The sequence below is a fragment of the Ascaphus truei genome, chromosome 1, assembly GCF_040206685.1.
Source record: "Ascaphus truei isolate aAscTru1 chromosome 1, aAscTru1.hap1, whole genome shotgun sequence".
Lineage (NCBI taxonomy): Eukaryota > Metazoa > Chordata > Amphibia > Anura > Ascaphidae > Ascaphus > Ascaphus truei.
This window is the reverse complement of record NC_134483.1, coordinates 543,599,610-543,623,896: the sequence shown is the minus strand read 5'-3', so window position 1 is coordinate 543,623,896 and position 24,287 is coordinate 543,599,610. Positions and strand designations below refer to the sequence as shown.

The 24,287-nt window shown below is 46.3% G+C and overlaps 1 protein-coding gene across 2 annotated transcripts in view; it reads left to right on the top strand.

The window, feature by feature from the left end:
- Positions 1-470: 470 nt before the first annotated feature.
- The window catches only part of LOC142467810 (putative carboxypeptidase X1), an 81,424-nt gene continuing 57,607 nt past the window's right edge, over positions 471-24,287 (top strand). Inside the window, exons 1-2 of one of the 2 annotated variants that reach the window (XM_075573680.1) lie at positions 471-846; positions 17,143-17,244. In XM_075573680.1, the coding sequence (XP_075429795.1) occupies positions 591-846; positions 17,143-17,244 (358 nt within the window). In that variant the 5' untranslated portion in view covers positions 471-590. The remainder of the gene's footprint in view (positions 847-17,142; positions 17,245-24,287) is intronic. The other variant, XM_075573690.1, reaches the window with a different exon arrangement.

The following is a 24,287-nucleotide window of genomic DNA, read 5'->3' as shown; positions in this document are numbered from 1 at the left end:
CTCTGCTCGCTGGCACACCTGGAAAGGTAAAACACAGAAAATTCTTTATTGTCGCATCATTTTACACAATGTATTTACAAACACTGGGCTCAAGTGCTGACACTCCCGAACCCCAATACATGGATCGATCAGGGGTAACCAAGTGGGCTTAACCTATATTGTGAGCCTGGTTACCCCCTCCCGTCACATATATATATATAATAACAGTGCTTTGCAGTCAGAGATTTATTTAACCCATTCACGGCTGTGTAATGTGTTGCTTTGCAATGCACTGCAGCAAAAGGGCTAGGAGCAGAATGAATTTTGGGAAGGCTTGTGAAAAGGCTGTCAGCAAGAGTTTGCAACGTGAGATCCTCTGGTATTAGTGAGACTGTGGTATTGCTCCCCACTAGAATTACATGGAATTCAGGAGGGGGGCTGGGAGAGTTTGGTGAGAAATGCAGTTCCAGAGAAGGAGAGGTTAGGTTGGGAGAGAGGCAAAGGAAGGGGGAGGGTGTGTGTGGAGTCAGGCTGTGCTGCTCAGTCTCTGTCCGAGTTTAAAACAGACAGCACAGGGTAGTGTGAGCCATTCTTCCACTGAGTCAGGAAAGATGCAGTGGGTTCCTATGATACTGGCAGTGCTATGCAGTGCTGCTTGGTTTGCAGTGGGGAATGAAGCCTCACATAGCACCACAGTCAGAATGTCCACCACTGAGAACAACCAGGCAAGAATCAACAGCACCACAGGCACTCAAGGAGCCAATGGTACCATGAAACCCACCGTGTATGTGGATGAGGATCTGAAGGAGCCTCTTCCCAAGGACAGGAGACTGAAGCTCTCAGAAGAGAAGACTCCTGACAAAAAAGGTGAGAGGCACAAGGTCACACCCTACTGGTGGCTTCTTGTCTTGGGTGGCATGCTAAGGGTGTGCATACATGCTTGGCTTTGGCTGTTGAGAATCATGCACTACAGGTGATCAGTGACCTCAAGAAAAGAGGAGAGGCGAAGTGCAATGTGTTGTGTCAAACGGGGATCCAGCAAGTTGTCCTTTAAGAAACAAAAAAAAAGGTCCAGGCATAACCACCCCCTCCCCGTCCCCCCCTGTATGAGTCTAATGTCTATCCATGATTTAAAGACCTTCACAGTTAAGTAAAGACCATGGCACAAAAGCATCGCCAGGCAGATCTAAGCTGCCAGGTGCAGCTACATACCTGGGGACTTGAAAGCTTTCGCACTCATGTTTTCCATCAATTTGCAACTATGCAATGGCTTGTGATATGACATCCTTTTGTTCTCTTGCTAAACCATTTTATGGTATTTGGCAGCACTCCTAAAGTTAGCCCCCCACATCACACAAGGTCCCACAATGCACTGCTAAGCAGTGGGGCAGTTGCAGAATTGTAGGTCCAGGAATTAAACAGTGCCCCTTATAATGATGCTGAGATTCACAAAACACTACCTGTCTCCCACACCGTCGTCACCTTGGAGAGATTAGAATGTATAAGCGATCTAACCAAAGAAGGGCATTGTCCTCTATGCTGACCAGTATTGACAGAAGAGCCCTTCACATCAGCAGTGGAATTCCTATAGGTGTTTAGAGTGAATCTCAAATATGTATGTTTTTAAGCCTTTGAAACAAAAATACTGTCCCTTGGAGGATTCTCTCAGTATAGGATAAGTGGGAGATCTTGGCAATGAATGAGTCCATTGCCAGACAAACGCCAATTGAATGCAGGACAGACATTTATCAGGAGTACTGATACAGTACATTTTGCTTCTGTGTTTCCAGCACTGGGGGTAACATTGAGATGTTGCAATGTTTAGAAATGCATTGACTGGCTATGCTGGAAGCAGCATGTGTTATATTATACAGTATGTGGTAAGTATATAATGCACTCATATCGCAGAGCTCTCAGGATACACATACAGTTGTGTGAAAAAGAAAGTACACCCTCTTTGAATTCTATGGTTTTACATATCAGGACATAATAACAATCATCTGTTCCTTAGCAGGTCTTAAAATTAAGTAAATACAACCTCAGATGAACAACAACACATGACATATTATACCGTGTCATGAGTTATTTAACAAAAATAAAGCCAAAATGGAGAAGCCATGTGTAAAAAACTAAGTATACCCTTACTGCTTCCATAGGAATTAGGATGCTAAGTAGCAGACAGGTGCTGCTTATCAAATGCCCTTGATTAATTGATCATCAGCAAGTGTGATCACCTCTATAAAAGTCGAAGTTTTAGCAGTTTGCTGGTCTGGAGCATTCAGGTGTGTTAACATAATGCCAAGGAGGAAAGACATCAGCAATGATCTTAGAGAAGCAATTGTTGCTGCCCATCAATCTGGGAAGGGTTATAAGGCCATTTCCAAACAATTTAAAGTCCATCATTCTACAGTGAGAAAGATTATTCAAAAGTGGAAAATATTCAAGACAGTTGCCAATTTTCCCAGAAGTGGACATCCCAGCAAATTCACCCCAAGGTCAGACCGTGCAAAGCTCAGAGAAATTGCAACAAACCCTAGAGTTACATCTCAGACTCTACAGGCCTCAGTTATCATGTTAAATGTTAAAGTTCATGACAGTACAATTAGAAAAAGACTGAACAAGTATGGTTTGTTTGGAAGGGTTGCCAGAAGAAAGCCTCTTCACTCTAAAAAGAACATGGCAGCATGGCTTAGGTTTGCAAAGTTGCATCTGAACAAACCATAAGACTTCTGGAACAATGTCCTTTGGACAAACCAGACCAAAGTGGAGATGTTTGGCCATAATGCATAGCGCCACGTTTGGCGAAAACCAAACACAGCCTATCAGCACAAACATCTCAAACCAACTGTCAAGCACGGTGGTGGAGGGGTGATGATTTGGGCTTGTTTTGAAGCCACAGAACCTGGGTACCTTGCAGTCATTCAGTCGACCATGAACTCCTCTGTATACAAAAATATTCTAGAGTCAAATGTGAGGCCATCTGTCCGACAGCTAAAGCTTGGCCGAAATTGGGTCATGCAACAGGACAATGATCCCAAGCACACCAGCAAATCTACAACAGAATGGCTGAAAAAGAAAAGAATCAAGGTGTTACAATGGCCCAGTCAAAGTCCAGACCTCAACCCGATTGAAATGCTGTGGCTGGGCCTTAAGAGAGCTGTGCATAAACAAATGCCCACAAACCTCAATGAACTGAAGCAATGTTGTAAAGAAGAGTGGGCCAAAATTCCTCCACAACGATGTGAGAGACTGATAAAGTCATACAGAAAACGATTACTTCAAGTTATTGAGTTATTGCTGCTAAAGATGGTTCTACAAGCTATTAAATGAATTTGTTAAATAAATCATGACACAGTGTAATATGTCATGTGTTGTTGTTCATCTGAGGTTGTATTTACCTAATTTTAAGACCTGCTAAGGAACAGATGATTGTTATTATGTCCTGATATGTAAAACCATAGAATTCAAAGAGGGTGTACTTTCTTTTTCACACCATTGTATACCTCACAGCTCTGCTCACTTCTTTGTATACAACAAAAACAGAAAAGCCCAATGCTACATTCAAATTGACAAAATATATAGTAATTAGTATGAAGTTAAATACTTCAATAATAATATTCTCATAAATAAGGGTCATTTAGTTAAACCCTTTGGCCAGAGCGTTATAAGCCTGCAGCCAACATCAAGGCATAGCCACATTTGTTTTCTTTGTATACCAAGGATTGGGAGGACAGAGGATACATTCATATCTCAGAGCTCAGCGCTGTGTTTGCTGTGTATACAACATACTAATAGGGACCAGATGATAAACCTGCAGGTCCCAGGAGGTACTATACACAGTGTTTATATAACAGAGGGAATGTTCCGGGCCCTTAGTGCAGTGTTTAAATAAAGAAGAAAGGGAGGTAATGGCATAAGCCCAATCCTCACTGCTACAGTGTATATATATGCATTGCCAGGCTATATATATATATATATATATATATATATATATATACACACACACACACACACACACAAAAGTTGCATATACACACACAAAAGTTGCATATACATACACACACAAATTGAATAAGTTGCATACACACACGCACACACACACATGCGAGTTGCATATACACACACGAGTTGCATATACACACACGAGTTGCATATACACACACCCAGGTTGCATATACACACGCGAGTTGCATATACACACACGAGTTGCATATACACACACACGAGTTGCATATACACACACACACAAGTTGAATAAGTTGCATACACACACGCACACACACGCACACACACACACACACACACGAGTTGCATATACACACACAAAAGTTGCATATACATACACACACAAGTTGAATAAGTTGCATACACACACACACACGCACACACACACGAGTTGCATATACACACACACGAGTTGCATATAGACACACACGAGTTGAATATACACACACACACGAGTTGCATATATACACACACACACACGAGTTGCATACACACACACACGAGTTGCATATACACACACACACACGAGTTGCATATACACACACACAAGTTGCATATACACACACGAGTTGCATATACACACACACACGAGTTGCATATACACACACGAGTTGCATATACACACACATACGAGTTGCATATACACACACGAGTTGCATATATACACACACACACACACACACGAGTTGCATACACACACACACACGAGTTGCATACACACACACGAGTTGCATACACACACACGAGTTGCATACACGCACACGAGTTGCATACACACACACACGAGTTGCATATACACACACACAAAAGTTGCATATACATACACACACAAGTTGAATAAATTGCATACACTCACACACACACGAGTTGCATATACACACACACACACAGGTTGCATATACACACGCGAGTTGCATATACACACACGAGTTGCATATACACACACAAAAGTTGCATATACATACACACACAAGTTGAATAAGTTGCATACACACACACACACGCACACACACGAGTTGCATACACACACACAAGTTGCATATACACACGCGAGTTGCATATACACACGAGTTGCATATACACACACACACGAGTTGCATATACACACTCACACACACACGAGTTGCATATGCACACACGAGTTGCATACACACACACAAGTTGCATACACACACACACACTAGTTAGATACACACACGAGTTGCACACACACACACGAGTTGCATATACACACACACGCGTTGCATATATACACGAGTTGCATACACACACGAGTTGCATACACACACACACACACACACGAGTTGCATACACACACACGAGTTGCATATACACACGCACACACGAGTTGCATATACACACACACATGAGTTGCATATGCACACACAAAAGTTGCATATACATACACACACAAATTGAATAAGTTGCATACACACACGCACACACACATGCGAGTTGCATATACACACACGAGTTGCATATACACACACGAGTTGCATATACACACACCCAGGTTGCATATACACACGCGAGTTGCATATACACACACGAGTTGCATATACACACACACACGAGTTGCATATACATACACACACAAGTTGAATAAGTTGCATACACACACACACACACGAGTTGCATATACACACACAAAAGTTGCATATACATACACACACAAGTTGAATAAGTTGCATACACACACACGCACACACACACGCACACACACACGAGTTGCATATACACACACACACACGAGTTGCATATACACACACACGAGTTGCATATACACACACACGAGTTGCATATACACACACACACGAGTTGCATATACACACACACGAGTTGCATATACACACACGAGTTGCATATACACACACGAGTTGCATATATACACACACACACACACGAGTTGCATACACACACACACACACGAGTTGCATATACACACACACAAGTTGCATATACACACACGAGTTGCATATACACACACACGAGTTGCATATACACACACGAGTTGCATATACACACATACGAGTTGCATATACACACACACACACGAGTTGCATACACACACACACACACGTGTTGCATATACACACACACGAGTTGCATACACACACACGAGTTGCATATACACACACACGAGTTGCATATACACACACACAAAAGTTGCATATACATACACACACAAGTTGAATAAGTTGCATACACACACACACACGAGTTGCATATACACACACACACAGGTTGCATATACACACGCGAGTTGCATATACACACACGAGTTGCATATACACACACAAAAGTTGCATATACATACACACACACAAGTTGAATAAGTTGCATACACACACACACACGAGTTGCATACACACACACACACACACGCGAGTTGCATATACACACGAGTTGCATATACACACACACGAGTTGCATACACACACACACACACACACACACACAAGTTGCATATGCACACACGAGTTGCATACATACACACAAGTTGCATACACACACACACACACACGAGTTGCATACACACACACGAGTTGCACACACACACACACACGAGTTGCATATACACACACACGCGTTGCATATACACACACACGAGTTGCATATATACACGAGTTGCATACACACACGAGTTGCATACACACACACACACGAGTTGCATACACACACACGAGTTGCATATACACCTGCACACACACACGAGTTGCATATACACACGTACGAGTTGCATACACACACACACGAGTTGCATAAACTGTACACACACACACATACACGAGTTGTATACTGTACACACACACACGAGTTGCATACACACACACACGAGTTGCATATACTGTACACACATACACAAGTTGCATACTGTACACACACACACGCGTTGCATATACACACACACACGAGTTGCATATATACACGAGTTGCATACACACACGAGTTGCATACACACACACACACGAGTTGCATACACACACACGAGTTGCATATACACATGCACACACACACGAGTTGCATATACACACGTACGAGTTGCATACACACACACACACGAGTTGCATAAACTGTACACACACACACACATACACGAGTTGCATACTGTACACACGAGTTGCATACACATACACACGAGTTGCATATATACACACACACAAGTTGCATATACACACACACACACACAAGTTGCATATACACACACACACACACACACACGAGTTCCATACACACACACACACACAAGTTGCATACACACACACACGAGTTGCAGTGTAAAATGTAAGTCCTCCAGGGCCAATAACAGGTCAGGTTTTAAGGCCATCCCTGCTTGAGCACAGGTGGATCAGTTGAAGACTGAGCCACTGATTGAGCCACCTATGCTGAAGCAGGAACTGATTGAGCCACCTGTGCTGAAGCTGGGATCTCCTACAAACCTTTCCAGTTTGTGGCCCTGGAGGTCTGCAGCTGTCCGCCCCTGTTCTATATATCAATGGATTACTTCTACACTGCACCGCACTGCATATAATGTGCACTGTAACGGGGTAACCAGGCACTGCATATAATGTGCACTGTGACGGGGTAACCAGGCACTGCATATAGGGGCCTATGCAGAGAGCAGCGCTATTTCGAAATTCGCCATTTTTTGGAGAAAATCGCGCAGAAAACAGCAGAAAATGGCGAGTTCCGAAAAACGCGCCAATTTTTCTTTTCTATTTGTAAAACTCGCCTCGCGGCTGGCGAGAACCTCAATCTCGCCAGTTTTAAAAATATCCTAATGCAGAGAGCCGCGAACGGCATCTAGCGGCTGTTCGCGCCAATAAAATGGCGCGGTTGTCTCCTTTTTGCCTCGCCAGAAAAAATTGGCAAGAAGCTGCCGCTCGCGGCCATTGCAAAGGGAAAAAAAAGGCGCGAATTTGTTTTTACACGTTTCTGAAGCGCGCATCTCGCCAATTTAAACTCGCCACACGCATCCATGTTAAACATAGCAGAATTCGCACTTTTCTGCATATGGAGAATAAAACTCTCCAAAAAAGCTACTTTTTACTAAATTCGCCATTTTTAAAATTCGCTGCTCTCTGCATAGGCCCCATAATGTGCACTGTGACGGGGTAACCAGGCACTGCATATAATGTGCACTGTGACGGGGTAACCTGGCACTGCTTATAATGTGCGCTGTGACGGGGTAACCAGGCCCTGCATATAATGCGTACTGTGACAGGGTAACCAGGCACTGCATATAATGTGCACTGTAACGGGGTAACCAGGCACTGCATATAATGCGCACTGTGACAGGGTAACCTGGCACTGCATATAATGTGCACTGTGACGGGGTAACCTGGCACTGCATATAATGCGCACTGTGACGGGGTAACCTGGCACTGCTTATAATGTGCGCTGTGACGGGGTAACCAGGCACTGCATATAATGCACACTGTGACGGGGTAACCTGGCACTGCATATAATGTGCACTGTGACGGGGTAACCAGGCACTGCATATAATGTGCACTGTGACGGGGTAACCAGGCACTGCATATAATGCGCACTGTGACGGGGTAACCTGGCACTGCATATAATGCGCACTGTGACGGGGTAACCTGGCACTGCATATAATGTGCGCTGTGACGGGGTAACCTGGCACTGCATATAATGTGCGCTGTGACGGGGTAACCAGGCACTGCATATAATGTGCACTGTGACGGGGTAACCAGGCACTGCATATAATGTGCACTGTGACAGGGTAACCAGGCACTGCATATAACCTGCACTGTGACGGGGTAACCTGGCACTGCATATAATGCGCACTGTGACGGGGTAACCTGGCACTGCATATAATGCGCACTGTGACGGGGTAACCAGGCACTGCATATAATGTGCACTGTGACAGGGTAACCAGGCACTGCATATAATGTGCACTGTGACGGGGTAACCAGGCACTGCATATAATGTGCACTGTGACGGGGTAACCAGGCACTGCATATAATGTGCACTGTGACAGGGTAACCAGGCACTGCATATAATGTGCACTGTGACGGGGTAACCTGGCACTGCATATAATGTGCGCTGTGACAGGGTAACCAGGCACTGCATATAATGTGCACTGTGACTGGGTAACCAGGCACTGCATATAATGTGAGCTGTGACAGGGTAACCAGGCACTGCATATAATGCGCACTGTGACGGGGTAACCTGGCACTGCATATAATGTGCACTGTGACTGGGTAACCAGGCACTGCATATAATGCGCACTGTGACGGGGTAACCTGGCACTGCATATAATGCGCACTGTGACAGGGTAACCAGGCACTGCATATAATGTGCGCTGTGACAGGGTAACCAGGCACTGCATATAATGTGCACTGTGACAGGGTAACCTGGCACTGCATATAATGTGCACTGTGACGGGTAACCAGGCACTGCATATAATGTGCACTGTGACTGGGTAACCAGGAGCTGCATATAATGTGCATTGTGACGGGGTAACCAGGCACTGCATATAATGTGCACTGTGATGGGGTAACCTGGCACTGCATATAATGCGCACTGTGACGGGGTAACCAGGCACTGCATATAATGTGCACTGTGACAGGGTAACCAGGCACTGCATATAATGTGCACTGTGACGGGGTAACCAGGCACTGCTTATAATGTGCACTGTGACAGGGTAACCAGGCACTGCATATAATGTGCACTGTGACGGGGTAACCAGGCACTGCATATAACCTGCACTGTGACAGGGTAACCTGGCACTGCATATAATGTGCACTGTGACAGGGTAACCAGGCACTGCATATAATGTGCGCTGTGACAGGGTAACCAGGCACTGCATATAATGTGCGCCGTGACGGGGTAACCAGGCACTGCATATAATGTGCGCTGTGACGGGGTAACCAGGCACTGCATATAATGTGCACTGTGACGGGTAACCAGGCACTGCATATAATGCGCTCTGTGACAGGGTAACCTGGCACTGCATATAATGTGCGCTGTGACGGGGTAACCAGGCACTGCATATAATGTGCGCTGTGACGGGGTAACCAGGCACTGCATATACTGTGCGCTGTGACGGGGTAACCAGGCACTGCATATAATGCGCACTGTGACGGGGTAACCTGGCACTGCTTATAATGTGCACTGTGACGGGGTAACCTGGCACTGCATATAATGCGCACTGTGACGGGGTAACCTTTCACTGCTTATAATGTGCACTGTGACGGGGTAACCAGGCACTGCATATAATGCGCACTGTGACGGGGTAACCTGGCACTGCTTATAATGTGCACTGTGACGGGGTAACCAGGCACTGCATATAATGCGCACTGTGACGGGATAACCTGGCACTGCATATAATGTGCACTGTGACGGGGTAACCAGGCACTGCATATATTGTGCACTGTGACGGGGTAACCAGGCACTGCATATAATGTGCACTGTGACGCGGTAACCAGGCACTGCATATAATGCGCACTGTGACGGGGTAACCTGGCACTGCATATAATGTGCACTGTGACGGGGTAACCAGGCACTGCATATAATGTGCACTGTGACGGGGTAACCTGGCACTGCATATAATGTGCACTGTGACGGGGTAACCAGGCACTGCATATAATGTGCACTGTGACGGGGTAACCTGGCACTGCATATAATGCGCACTGTGACGGGCTAACCAGGCACTGCATATAATGTGCGCTGTGACGGGGTAACCAGGCACTGCATATAATGTGCACTGTGACGGGTAACCAGGCACTGCATATAATGCGCACTGTAACGGGGTAACCAGGCACTGCATATAATGTGCAGTGTGACGGGGTAACCTGGCACTGCATATAATGTGCGCTGTGACGGGGTAACCAGGCACTGCTTATAATGTGCACTGTGACGGGGTAACCAGGCACTGCATATAATGTGCACTGTGACGGGGTAACCAGGCACTGCATATAATGTGCGCTGTGACGGGGTAACCAGGCACTGCTTATAATGTGCGCTGTGACGGGGTAACCAGGCACTGCATATAATGTGCACTGTGACGGGGTAACCTGGCACTGCATATAATGTGCGCTGTGACGGGGTAACCTGGCACTGCATATAATGTGCACTGTGACGGGGTAACCTGGCACTGCATATAATGTGCGCTGTGACGGGGTAACCAGGCACTGCATATAATGTTCGCTGTGACAGGGTAACCTGGCACTGCATTAGTAGTTAGGGATGTGCTGTAAGAGAATGAAGATGCAAAGTCTCTCTTGGATCTGACGCACTTTTCCCTTCTGCCTCTTCCGCCAGGTTAGCACATACTGTACCATATGCCGATGTCCCTCAGCTGCCGTTACACATCACGAGACAGGGCTGGGGGTGGGCGCAGGTGTCTGGCCATGGCGGTAGATAGACATCTTCGGGTGCCCTGGTATACTGGGTGAAAGTTAAATGCACTTTGGGCTATGGCTCCTCCTGACTATGTCAGAGTCACTATATACAGTATGTACAGTGTTATTTTAGAGGCACAAAACCACAATGTAAGCTGGGACTTTCAATGCCTAAGATACTGTAGTCTACAATGCAGCGTGGTAACCAATCCCTGTACTGTCAGCAGGCTAATCGTTGCATGTTACAGTATGTCTTATGCATAGTGCTAGTGGCTGCATCATTAGATGGATGTGTAGGGACTCGGTAAGTTGCTGGGTAGAAGGCATGCTGGCACCATGGCACCAAGGCACCAATTCATGCTGAGCTCACACAACTTGCATCCGTGCTGGCTGCCACCTCCTCTCCCGCTCCTGCATGAATGATCCACGGTGTGTGTGGGTATCCAAGCCTGGATATGTATACTGTATGTGTTCTGTGCACATCCAGATGTGCATGTATTTTTAGCGTGTGTGTGTTAGTGTGTGTGTGTGTGTGTGTGTGTGAGCAGGGCCTGTAATATTAAACATATATCTCCCTTGGCGTCTAACATCTGGAAGTCCTGAAGTTCTCACATTTGGGAAAACTTCAGGCCACATCCACTGTCTATCCCCATATGTGAGAAGCCGGAAACCCACCAGGACTGCCATGGAGCCAGTGTTCCCTGTAAGGAATGCAAAGAGCAGCAGGTAATGGTGGGTCCTGCGTGCTTTAAAAGACCTGACAGAGAGAGAACTTGTTTCTAAAGATGGAGGAGGACCCAGCTGCTGCCTGCATTGCTATTGTGGCCCCTGCTCCTAGGATGCCACATGTATGGAATTCACCATTGGATAACATCACAACATTATGTATCAGAGGTCCAGAAGAACTGGAGACAATCCCTTCCCTAAAAGGATTAACAAACTGCGGGACCATATTACACTGTGTCCCTGCACACTCACCATTAACAGGAGAAGAGTGGCCGAGTAAGATGCTGTCCGTGAATGCATTGGTTTGATTCTTACCCCGGCTTCTTATACATTGTATCATCTTGAGGAACTTCCTTTGTTTTCCCACAATAGCAAGATATGTATCTCAGTATACTGTATCTTCTATAGTCAAATACCTTAGTTAAAATATAATCTGCAAATTAATTTAACATACTGTAGTATATTCCCTCATATTTCTCAGTCATGTTTTTATTTATTTTTGTCTGTGAGCTAATTCTTCATCCCCCGGAGAGTCGTTATTTTCTGTGTTCTTTAGGGGCCATGCGTGATAATAGGGAGCAGAGGGAGGACCTCTTCACAGTGCAATCAGAGTCCCTGTGACCAATGCAGACAAAAAAACGGGCGCTTACCTTAGGATATTAGTACAGGGTGGAGAATACAGTAAAATACTTATTCCAAAACCAATGTATGTAGTCTTTCACAATGGTATCCGTAACTTGCGGTGAGTTCCTCTGCTCGACCCCAGAGAGGGGTATCCAAACCCTCAGGGTATAGGAGAACGAAGAGAGAAAAAAAAAAGGGGGAGCAAAGGATTAGAGGAGATTGACTTATATTACCAGTACTGAGATGACTTCATGGCCTATCTAGCTGTTCAATAAAGGTGTGGTGATGAAATGACAGTAGTTTGTAGTCAAATACTCACACGGCCCTATGTGAGCACATATGTGTAAAGGTATCTTGCTTCTGGTAGCTACTTCTTAGCCCAAAAAACTGATAATGTTCGGATGGAAATGAAGGGGGGGGTTAGAATGATAATCATAAATTACTTACACGGCTATGTGTAAGCTCAATCCTGGGAGAGAATAATATGAGGTGCCTCTGGTGGACCCGTCCATGGTACTTCCCGTGGCAACGTGTAATCAGCTGCTAGCGGGCAGAGTATTGGGTGGCGGTTCCCCTTCCCTCACACGTTCCAATCCTCCCCCCCTCCCCGATTCAGGAAACGGGGATGTGTGGGGTGAAATGATAGCAGGGCGTCCGTGACAGTCTTTAGTCAAAATAGAAGTTTTATTAAACATACAAATAGAAAAAAAACTCACAAAGTGATGTTTAAAAAACCCCGTGGCACTCCTATCGGCGGGGCTGCAGGTCGCCTTCCAGCTGCGCTGTCTTCCGCGTCCGGAATCGGAAGTGATTTTTTTTTCTCTCTTCGTCCCTGTGACCAATGTCAGGAGGCCTTGCTGCCACACGTTGTGGAGGACCTGAGGTTGTGAAGTGATTATTCTCTTGCAAAATGTGATAGTGGGAGCCAAGAACAAAACCCGAGAGCCCAGCGTGTCCGATATCATCCAATAACACATTGAAAAGGATTCCGGGCTTGTGACTTCAGAAGTAGTTCTTGCCTGGGTGGGATGTAATTCCAGTCAATTAAAATGCTTCTGAACTCATAATCAAAGAAATATTTGCAGGTGTTTAGCTCAAAAGGAAGAATCTCCAATGTCCAAATGGAAGAAAAAGCAGCACCCCGGGAACTTGAAGAAGAGGTATCAGCTTTATTACATCTCCCCAATGTTTAGGTTCAGCTTGAGAAAGGTTCTCTGTGTTGATCCAAAACATTGGAGATGTAATAAAGCTGATACCTCGTCTTGAAGTGCTGCTTTTCTTGCATTTGGGATGTAATTACTCCAGGTCAGTTACCAAAACATCTTGTGGGGGAACGCACAAATCATTCAACCAACATCTGGCCAATTCTAGAGCAGAGCACATGAAAAGAGAGTCCCAGGAGGGAACGCTGGATAGTATATGTACATACTGTAGGAGTCCCAATATAGAGTCTTCATGGACAGCCACCCACACGTCTGTTGTGTTAAATCGGGAGACCCAGGTGTACATACAGAAGTATAGAGCCTATTTACAATACATGGAGAATAAGAGACAATGAGTTGACAACTAACTAACAATGATATAGAAAATGTGTATCAAACATCAAATATTCTTTAACGGGCATCAAAATAACAGTGTGGCCATTCTTAATAAAATATACTGTTTAATGTTAAAAGCTACTCATATAACGTAAGTGAACCTGTAGCATGTTAATCTCCCTACGCGTTTTGTGCCATGACAACCCTTCATTGGATGAGGAGTCCCCCACTGCTGCCGGCATTGCTACTGTGGCCCCTGCTCTCAGGATGCCAAATATACGGGATACACCATTGGATGACATCACTACTTTACTGTATGTATCAGAGGTTCAGAAGAATTGGAGATAATCCCTTCCTTAAAAAGGATTAAACAAACTGCGGGACCATATTACCCTGTGTCACTGCTCACTCACCCTTAACAGGAGAAGAAGAGTGGCCGAGTAGTGGATAAGAGGCTGTCCCTGAATGCAGGCCAATAAGTCACAGTGAATAATATAAGAAAATCCAACTTTCCCGGCAGCTCAGGCACTGTAAGTCTCTCTCAACCAGAGAGTTTAAATAGTCCAATGGAAAGATATTACCCTATAGCGCATAGGGTAATAACTTTCCATTGGTAGATAAGATGAACTATTTTATAGATACGAGTTAGTGTGCACTTAATAATAATTGCTTTTAGCGTTAAACATAGGGGAGCACATCTCATAGGATTGAAAAATCTAGGAATAAAAAGAAAATGTGGATATGATTTCCCAAATAAACTAACTAGTATACCCAATTATCTTATCTTCAACTACTTTCCCAACAGACGAGAGCCACCCGACTGCTGCATTATAAATGTTGATGTATACAGTCTACAGTATATAACAAGATTTTTACAACATTACACTTAAATAAAAGAATAACTGATTAAAAGTCCCCAATTGCTTTAACATTTGAATGTATATTTTCATTATTAGCTGGAATGCGAGTTTCAGTGTGAGAGTAACTGTACTGAACTTAGCAGTGCGGAGAAGGTATAGGCTGCTTACAGATTTGCCCGGCAGGTTGAAGACTAGCTTAGAAAGTTACTTTTCTTGCTTAGGAACGGTTATTACCTAAACTACACGCCAGTAAAAGATGCCAGCTTGTGTCCCACCGTGAGGAGTTTACAATGGTTGGGCTTAAGTTTCGGGATTTGTGGCTGGACAATGTACTGAACTGGAATATATTACTATGTTATACCTACCAACAAAACACAGGAGAGTGACACCTTCTATACAGTACATCAGTGTTTGTTTTTCACACCTGGACTCTGCGTCTCAACCAAAGCACCAATCACAGGAGCGTGACACCTTCTATACACCAGTGTTTGTGTTTCACACCTGGACTCTGCGTCTCAACCAAAGCACCAATCACAGGAGAGTGACACATTCTATACACCAGTGTTTGTGTTTCACACCTGGACTCTGCGCCTCAACCAAAGCACCAATCACAGGAGCGTGACACATCCTATACATCAGTGTTTGTGTTTCACACCTGGACTCTGCGTCTCAACCAAAGCACCAATCACAGGAGAGTGACACCTCCTATACATCAGTGTTTGTGTTTCACACCTGGACTCTGCGCCTCAACCAAAGCACCAATCACAGGAGAGTGACACATCCTATACATCAGTGTTTGTGTTTCACACCTGGACTCTGCGCCTCAACCAAAGCACCAATCACAGGAGCGTGACACCTTCTATAGACCAGTGTTTGTGTTCCACACCTGGACTCTGCGTCTCAACCAAAGCACCAATTACAGGAGAGTGACACCTTCTATAAATCCGTGTTTGTGTTTCACACTTGGACTCTGCGCCCCAACCAAAGCACCAATCACAGGAGCGTGACACCTTCTATACACCAGTGTTTGTGTTTCACACCTGGACTCTGCGCCTCAACCAAAGCACCAATCACAGGAGAGTGACACCTTCTATACACCAGTGTTTGTGTTTCACACCTGGACTCTGCGCCTCAACCAAAGCACCAATCACAGGAGCGTGACACCTCCTATACATCAGTGTTTGTGTTTCACACCTGGACTCTGCGTCTCAACCAAAGCACCAATCACAGGAGAGTGACACCTCCTATACATCAGTGTTTGTGTTTCACACCTGGACTCTGCGCCTCAACCAAAGCACCAATCACAGGAGAGTGACACATCCTATACATCAGTGTTTGTGTTTCACACCTGGACTCTGCGCCTCAACCAAAGCACCAATCACAGGAGAGTGACACCTTCTATAAATCCGTGTTTGTGTTTCACACCTGGACTCTGCGCCCCAACCAAAGCACCAATCACAGGAGCGTGACACCTTCTATACACCAGTGTTTGTGTTTCACACCTGGACTCTGCGCCTCAACCAAAGCACCAATCACAGGAGAGTGACACCTTCTATACACCAGTGTTTGTGTTTCACACTGGACTCTGCGCCTCAACCAAAGCACCAATCACAGGAGAGTGACACCTTCCATACATCAGTGTTTGTGTTTCACACCTGGACTCTGCGCCTCAACCAATGCACCAAACACATCACATCTGTGTTAGTTTAACCATGTAATCGATGTGTAACCCCAATTGTACACTAACTGCCATCTTATTAACACTGCATATGTAAACAGAAAGGATAACGGGTATATATGTATGTGTACAGTATATACACGTGTGCAGCATGTGCATGTTTGTATATTTGTGTGTATAAGTGTGTTTGAATAAACGTATGTAAGTATATATTTGTGTGTATGAATATGTCCATGCATATGCTTAGGTGTACATGTGTGACTATACTTGTGCATGTTGTATGTTGTATGTATGCATATATATGTATGCGTCTGTATTCCAGCGGCGGGAGCAATCACCCTGTATCCGGTTTTGCATTTTTCTAGCCAAGGTGATCGTGAAAAAAAAGGTAGTAAAGAAGGTGAAAGTCTTGAAGAAGCCGAAACCAGACATACCCAACTCAGAGGCCCGAGGAGACCCAGAGGAACGTATGTACTGACAGAGCATGCCTCGCTGGGGTCTGAGCTGTGCATGAACACCTCCAGGCTGCCGAGAAGCCCCCCAAACATCTCAAACACAATGCAGCCAGGAGAACCATGAGCCAGTGCAATGGCTGGGGGGTAATTGGGAAGATGTGAGAGGGAAAGGGGGGGTATAAAACAGAACCTGCCACATTCCTCAAAGCCACATTCATAGCACGAGGCAGTGTTTGCATTGCCTGTTCCCCCCATGTTTAGTACTGGAGTTAGTTGGTACATAATTGCACCCCCAGTTTTTGAGATAATTAAATGTTATCGTTGGTGGGATCTGATTGTAGCATGCCAATTTAATTACCGGTGAGACAATCTATAGGTTCAATAACACAGAATGCACATTGATTCCAAGTACTCACATTTCAGCCCTGGAAAGAACGTGCTACTGGCCATTTTAACTGATGGGAAACCCTTCAGTCATTAAAACTACTGAAATACGGCTCTTCGTGAAGCCATGAACGGTGCAGTCCTTCATTGGGAGGCCCCAAGTAAAGGATATTGGGGGAGCGAGGTTCCAGACTAAGGATATTGTTGCTGTAGCTGTATTCATAGACTATGGAGTATGATATTAGACATACGTGGGTGGATGAGAAAGGAGCATGATTAAGTATTTCTTTGCTGTAAGGGTGGTGGTGGTGGAAGAAAGTGCAGCAATAGTGTTAATCTGTGTAAATACAGTAACAATGACACAAGGAAAGAGAATACAGTCACAGATTATAAAGAGGCATTGACAGCATGTATGAGCACGTTGGTACCATCTGCCATCAATGTAGATACATCTTTATTGAGCGTTACGCTGTCCGAGGGGCCTGAATCCCATTGGAGAGCCTATTGGCCAATATTGTATTGTATGTCTTTATTTATATAGCGCCATTAATGTACATAGCGCTTCACAGCAGTAATACACGTGGTAATCGAATAAATAACAGATAATATAAATAACAGATCATGGGAATAAGTGCTTTAGACATTAAAGTAACATTAAGGAAGAGGAGTCCCTGCCCCAAGGAGCTTACAATCTAATTGGTAGGTAGGGAGAACGTACAGAGACAGTAGGAGGGAGTTCTGGTAAGTGCGTCTGCAGGGGGCCAAGCTTTATGTATCATGTGTTCAGAATATCCACAGTGCTATTCATATACTTCTTTAAGCAAGTGTGTCTTAAGTTGGGTCTTAAAGGTGGATAGAGAGGGTGCTAGCCGGGTACTGAGGGGAAGGGCATTCCAGAGGTGCGGGGCAGTCAGTGAAAGAGGTTTAACGCGGGAGAGGGCTTTAGATAAATAGGGGGTAGAAAGAAGACATCCTTGAGCAGAACGCAAGAGTCGGGATGGTGCATAGCGAGAAATTAGGGCTGAGATGTAAGGAGGGGCAGAAGAGTGTAAAGCTTTAAAAGTGAGGAGGAGAATGGAGTGTGAGATGCGGGATTTGAGTGGAAGCCAGGAGAGGGATTTCAGGAGGGGAGATGCTGAGACAGATCTAGGAAAGAGTAGAGTGATTCTAGCAGCAGCGTTTAGGATAGATTGTATTGGAGACAGGTGAGAGGCAGAAAGGCCGGACAGCAGGAGGTTACAGTAATCAAGACGGGAGAGAATGAGGGCCTGAGTCAGCGTTTTAGCAGTCGAGCAACAGAGGAAAGGGCGTATCTTAGTTATATTGCGGAGGAAAAAGCGACAAGTTTTAGAAATGTTTTGAATGTGAGGGGCGAATGTGAGAGATGAGTCAAGTGTGACCCCTAGGCAGCGTGCTTGGGCTACTGGGTGGATGATCGTAGTTCCAACAGTAATGTGGAAGGAGGTAGTAGGGCCAGGTTTGGGAGGAAGTATGAGGAAGTATGAGGAGCTCTGTTTTAGCCATGTTGAGTTTAAGGCGACGGAGGGCCATCCAGGATGATATAGCAGAGAGACATTCAGAAACTTTGGTCTGTATAGCAGGTGTAAGGTCAGGTGTTGAAAAGTATATTTGTGTGTCGTCAGCATAGAGGTGATATTTAAACCCAAAAGATGTAATTAGGTCACCTAGAGAGAGTGTGTACAGAGAAAAGAGAAGAGGTCCCAGGACAGAGCCCTGGGGTACCCCCACAGAGAGATCAATAGAGGAGGAAGAGGTGTTAGCAGAAGAGACACTGAAAGTACGATGGGAGAGGTAGGATGAGATTCAGGATAGAGCTTTGTTCTGAATACCAAGAGTATGTAGAATGTGAAGGAGAAGAGGGTGATCCACAGTATCAAATGCTGCAGAGAGGTCGAGTAATATGAGCAGAGTGTAATGACCTCTGTCTTTGGCAGCATGGAGGTCGTCAGTTATTTTAGTGAGGGCTGTTTCCGTGACTCTGAGAAGTGAAAACATTAATATAGAAACTCTTGAACGATCAACCCTACATTTATTCATGCATGTTAATATGTAAACACAGATATACACTCATACAAGACAACATTTACACCCTGAAGGATGCCCTGTTACTTCCGGCATGACTACCAAGAATAAGCAGATGGGCAGCCTCATATAGGTATCACATTGTTAAGTGGCACCCCAGTAATAGGGAAGTAATAGGGAAGCCTGCTGCATGTTTGCATTAAATAGGAAGTTATTTGATAAAAAAAAAAACATAGACTTTCTAGTTCATTCCAAAGTGCTTTAATCCTCACAATCTCAGAAACCCAAACCCTCTGCTGTATTTCTGGGAATAAGGAGACCCTGTGGTTAGAGATGTTAATTCCCGAAAATTGTGATTGTATGATAGGAAACACCAGTTCAAAGCAAAGCAAAGCAATGTCTGTCCACATGCGTGTCATCGGACTTCTGATCCTGATACCACATCAAAGGTGGACTCATTGTTTATTGCCAAACTGAACAGACAGCCGTTCATTCCTGCAGCTATTGTTCAGGATTACAGACCCTAAACATCCTCGAACTAAAGATGTTGTTTTTAGCCTGGTTTTTATTTGTGCAGAATTGTTATGAAATGTCTGTCTGTGTAGTTCTTCTGCGAGAGGATTTCCAGCAGAGAGGTCAATAAGGTACTCGTTCTTACAACATAAACATGTTGCTTTCATCCCAGCCTGGGCTACATACAGTACACTATGTACAGTAAGTAAATTACTGCACATATCAAATTTTTGTCATCTGGGATGTGCTTAAAAACACAGTGTATTATCTCAGTGTGTATTCTCTGCTACAGTATATTCATGGAACAATACAAAAAGGAAACGCTGGACTTTTTCCCTAATCAAGGAGCGGGTTGCTAGCGGACAAGAGCAGTGTCATTTCATGAGACCAGGGCAGCAGTGTCACACAATTAAAATTGTGAGTACATTAAGTCTGTAAAACCAACACAGTTTCTTGACGTGAATCAAAAATATCTGGCATATTTTATAAAGTCAAAAGGCAGCTGACAGCCTATTGCTCACTATATTGCTATGTATATGATTGTCCCGTGTGTTACTGCTGTGAAGCGCTGTGTACATTAGTGGCGCTATATAAATAAAGACATACATATATACACTATACTCCTGCTTGCTTCCTGCGCTCTACACATAAATGGAAACTTTCCACCCTTGCACCTATAACCTCTACTGCCCGCTCACCTAAAACCTCTCTCGCTGCCCCTTACCTGTGGAATTCAATCAAACTCAGTGTATGCAGAGCACCTCCTCCCCCACCTCCCCATCACAGGGGAAACTCAGTGTATGCAGAGCACCTCCTCTCCCCACCTCCCCATCACAGGGGAAACTCAGTGTGTGCAGAGCACCTCCTCTCCCCACAACAGGGGAAACACAGTGTATGCAGAGCACCTCCTCTCCCCACCTCCCCATCACAGGGGAAACTCAGTGTATGCAGAGCACCTCCTCTCCCCACCTCCCCATCACAGGGGAAACTCAGTGTATGCAGAGCACCTCCTCTCCCCACCTCCCCATCACAGGGAAAACTCAGTGTATGCAGAGCACCTCCTCTCCCCACCTCCCCATCACAGGGGAAACTCAGTGTATGCAGAGCACCTCCTCTCCCACCTCCCCATCACAGGGGAAACTCAGTGTATGCAGAGCACCTCCTCTCCCCACCTCCCCATCACAGGGAAAACTCAGTGTGTGCAGAGCACCTCCTCTCCCCACAACAGGGGAAACACAGTGTATGCAGAGCACCTCCTCTCCCCACCTCCCCATCACAGGGGAAACTCAGTGTATGCAGAGCACCTCCTCTCCCCACCTCCCCATCACAGGGGAAAACTCAGTATATGCAGAGCACCTCCTCTCCCCACCTCCCCATCACAGGGGGAAACTCAGTGTATGCAGAGCACCTCCTCTCCTCTCCTCCCCATCACAGGGGAAAACTCAGTGTATGCAGAGCACCTCCTCTCCTCTCCTCCCCATCACAGGGGAAAACGCAGTGTATGCAGAGCACCTCCTCTCCCCACCTCCCCATCACAGGGGAAATCTCAGTGTATGCAGAGCACCTCCTCTCCCCACCTCCCCATCACAGGGGGAAACTCAGTTTATGCAGAGCACCTCCTCTCCTCACCTCCCCATCACAGGGAAACTCAGTGTATGCAGAGCACCTCCTCTCCCCACCTCCCCATCACAGGGGGAAACTCAGTGTATGCAGAGCACCTCCTCTCCCCACCTCCACATCACAGGGGGAAACTCAGTGTATGTAGAGCACCTCCTCTCCTCTCCTCCCCATCACAGGGGGAAACTCAGTGTATGTAGAGCACCTCCTCTCCCCACCTCCCCATCACAGGGGAAAACTCAGTGTATGCAGAGCACCTCCTCTCCCCACCTCCCCATCACAGGGGAAACTCAGTTTATGCAGAGCACCTCCTCTCCCCACCTCCCCATCACAAGGAAAACTCAGTTTATGCAGAGCACCTCCTCTCCCCACCTCCCCCTCACAGGGGAAACTCGGTTTATGCAGAGCACCTCCTCTCCCCACCTCCCCATCACAGGGAAAACTCGGTGTATGCAGAGCACCTCCTCTCCCCACCTCCCCATCACAGGGGAAACTCGGTGTATGCAGAGCACCTCCTCTCCCCACCTCCCCATCACAGGGGAAACTCGGTGTATGCAGAGCACCTCCTCTCCCCACCTCCCCATCACAGGGAAAACCCGGTGTATGCAGAGCACCTCCTCTCCCCACCTCCCCATCACAGGGGAAACTCAGTGTATGCAGAGCACCTCCTCTCCCCACCTCCCCATCACAGGGGAAACTCAGTGTATGCAGAGCACCTCCTCTCCCCACCTCCCCATTACAGGGGAAACTCAGTGTATGCAGAGCACCTCCTCTCCCCACCTCCCCATCACAGGGGAAACTCAGTGTATGCAGAGCACCTCCTCTCCCCACCTACCCATCACAGGGGAAAACTCAGTGTATGCAGAGCACCTCCTCTCCCCACCTCCCCATCACAGGGGGAAACTCAGTGTATGCAGAGCACCTCCTCTCCTCTCCTCCCCATCACAGGGGAAAACTCAGTGTATGCAGAGCACCTCCTCTCCTCTCCTCCCCATCACAGGGGGAAACTCAGTTTATGCAGAGCACCTCCTCTCCCCACCTCCCCATCACAGGGGGAAATTCAGTGTATGCAGAGCACCTCCTCTCCCCACTTCCCCATCACAGGGGGAAACTCAGTGTATGCAGAGCACCTCCTCTCCCCACCTCCCCATCACAGGGGAAAACTCAGTGTATGCAGAGCACCTCCTCTCCTCTCCTCCCCATCACAGGGGGAAACTCAGTGTATGGAGAGCACCTCCTCTCCCCACCTCCCCATCACAGGGGAAAACTCAGTGTATGCAGAGCACCTCCTCTCCCCACCTCCCCATCACAGGGGAAACTCAGTGTATGCAGAGCACCTCCTCTCCCCACCTCCCCATCACAGGGGAAAACTCAGTGTATGCAGAGCACCTCCTCTCCCCACCTCCCCATCACAGGGGAAACTCAGTGTATGCAGAGCACCTCCTCTCCCCACCTCCCCATCACAGGGGAAACTCAGTGTATGCAGAGCACCTCCTCTCCCCACCTCCCCATCACAGGGGAAACTCAGTGTATGCAGAGCACCTCCTCTCCCCACCTCCCCATCACAGGGCAAAACTCAGTGTATGCAGAGCACCTCCTCTCCCCACCTCCCCATCACAGAGGAAAACTCAGTGTATGCAGAGCACCTCCTCTCCCCACCTCCCCATCACAGGGGAAACTCAGTGTATGCAGAGCACCTCCTCTCCCCACCTCCCCATCACAGGGGAAACTCAGTGTATGCAGAGCACCTCCTCTCCCCACCTCCCCATCACAGGGGAAACTCAGTGTATGCAGAGCACCTCCTCTCCCCACCTCCCCATCACAGGGGAAAACTCAGTGTATGCAGAGCACCTCCTCTCCCCACCTCTCCATCACAGGGGAAAACTCAGTGTATGCAGAGCACCTCCTCTCCCCACCTCCCCATCACAGGGAAAACTCAGTGTATGCAGAGCACCTCCTCACCCCACCTCCCCATCACAGGGGAAACTCAGTGTATGCAGAGCACCTCCTCTCCCTACCTCTCCATCACAGGGGAAACTCACATGCTGACTGAGGTATTCCAACCGCCTAGACACAAGACTACAGAAGTAATTAAGGTTTGTGTTACATATTGTTCCATATTGTCAAGTCTTGTGTGCAACAAGTCAGAAGCCTGATTTGACAGTATGTAACACAAACCCCAATTACTTGTTTTTCAACTACTTTTACTTGTTTTGCAACAAATTTGGAGTGACTGGGAACTTCCTTCTTTTTTTGCCTTATAAATAAAGAAATCCATACATTAATGCATACTGCACATTCACATACATTTACCATACAGTGTGTTTGGCTTAGCACTGCTTAGTGAATATGGCCCACATGTCTAAAACCTGCATAACTGGCCAGGGCAGTTCCATATACCCCGAAGTTCAAGTTCACTGAGGGTGGGGGGGGAAGAAAGAACAGCACAGAGGGCAGAGGGCAGAGGGCAGAGGGCAGAGGGCAGAGGGCAGAGGGCA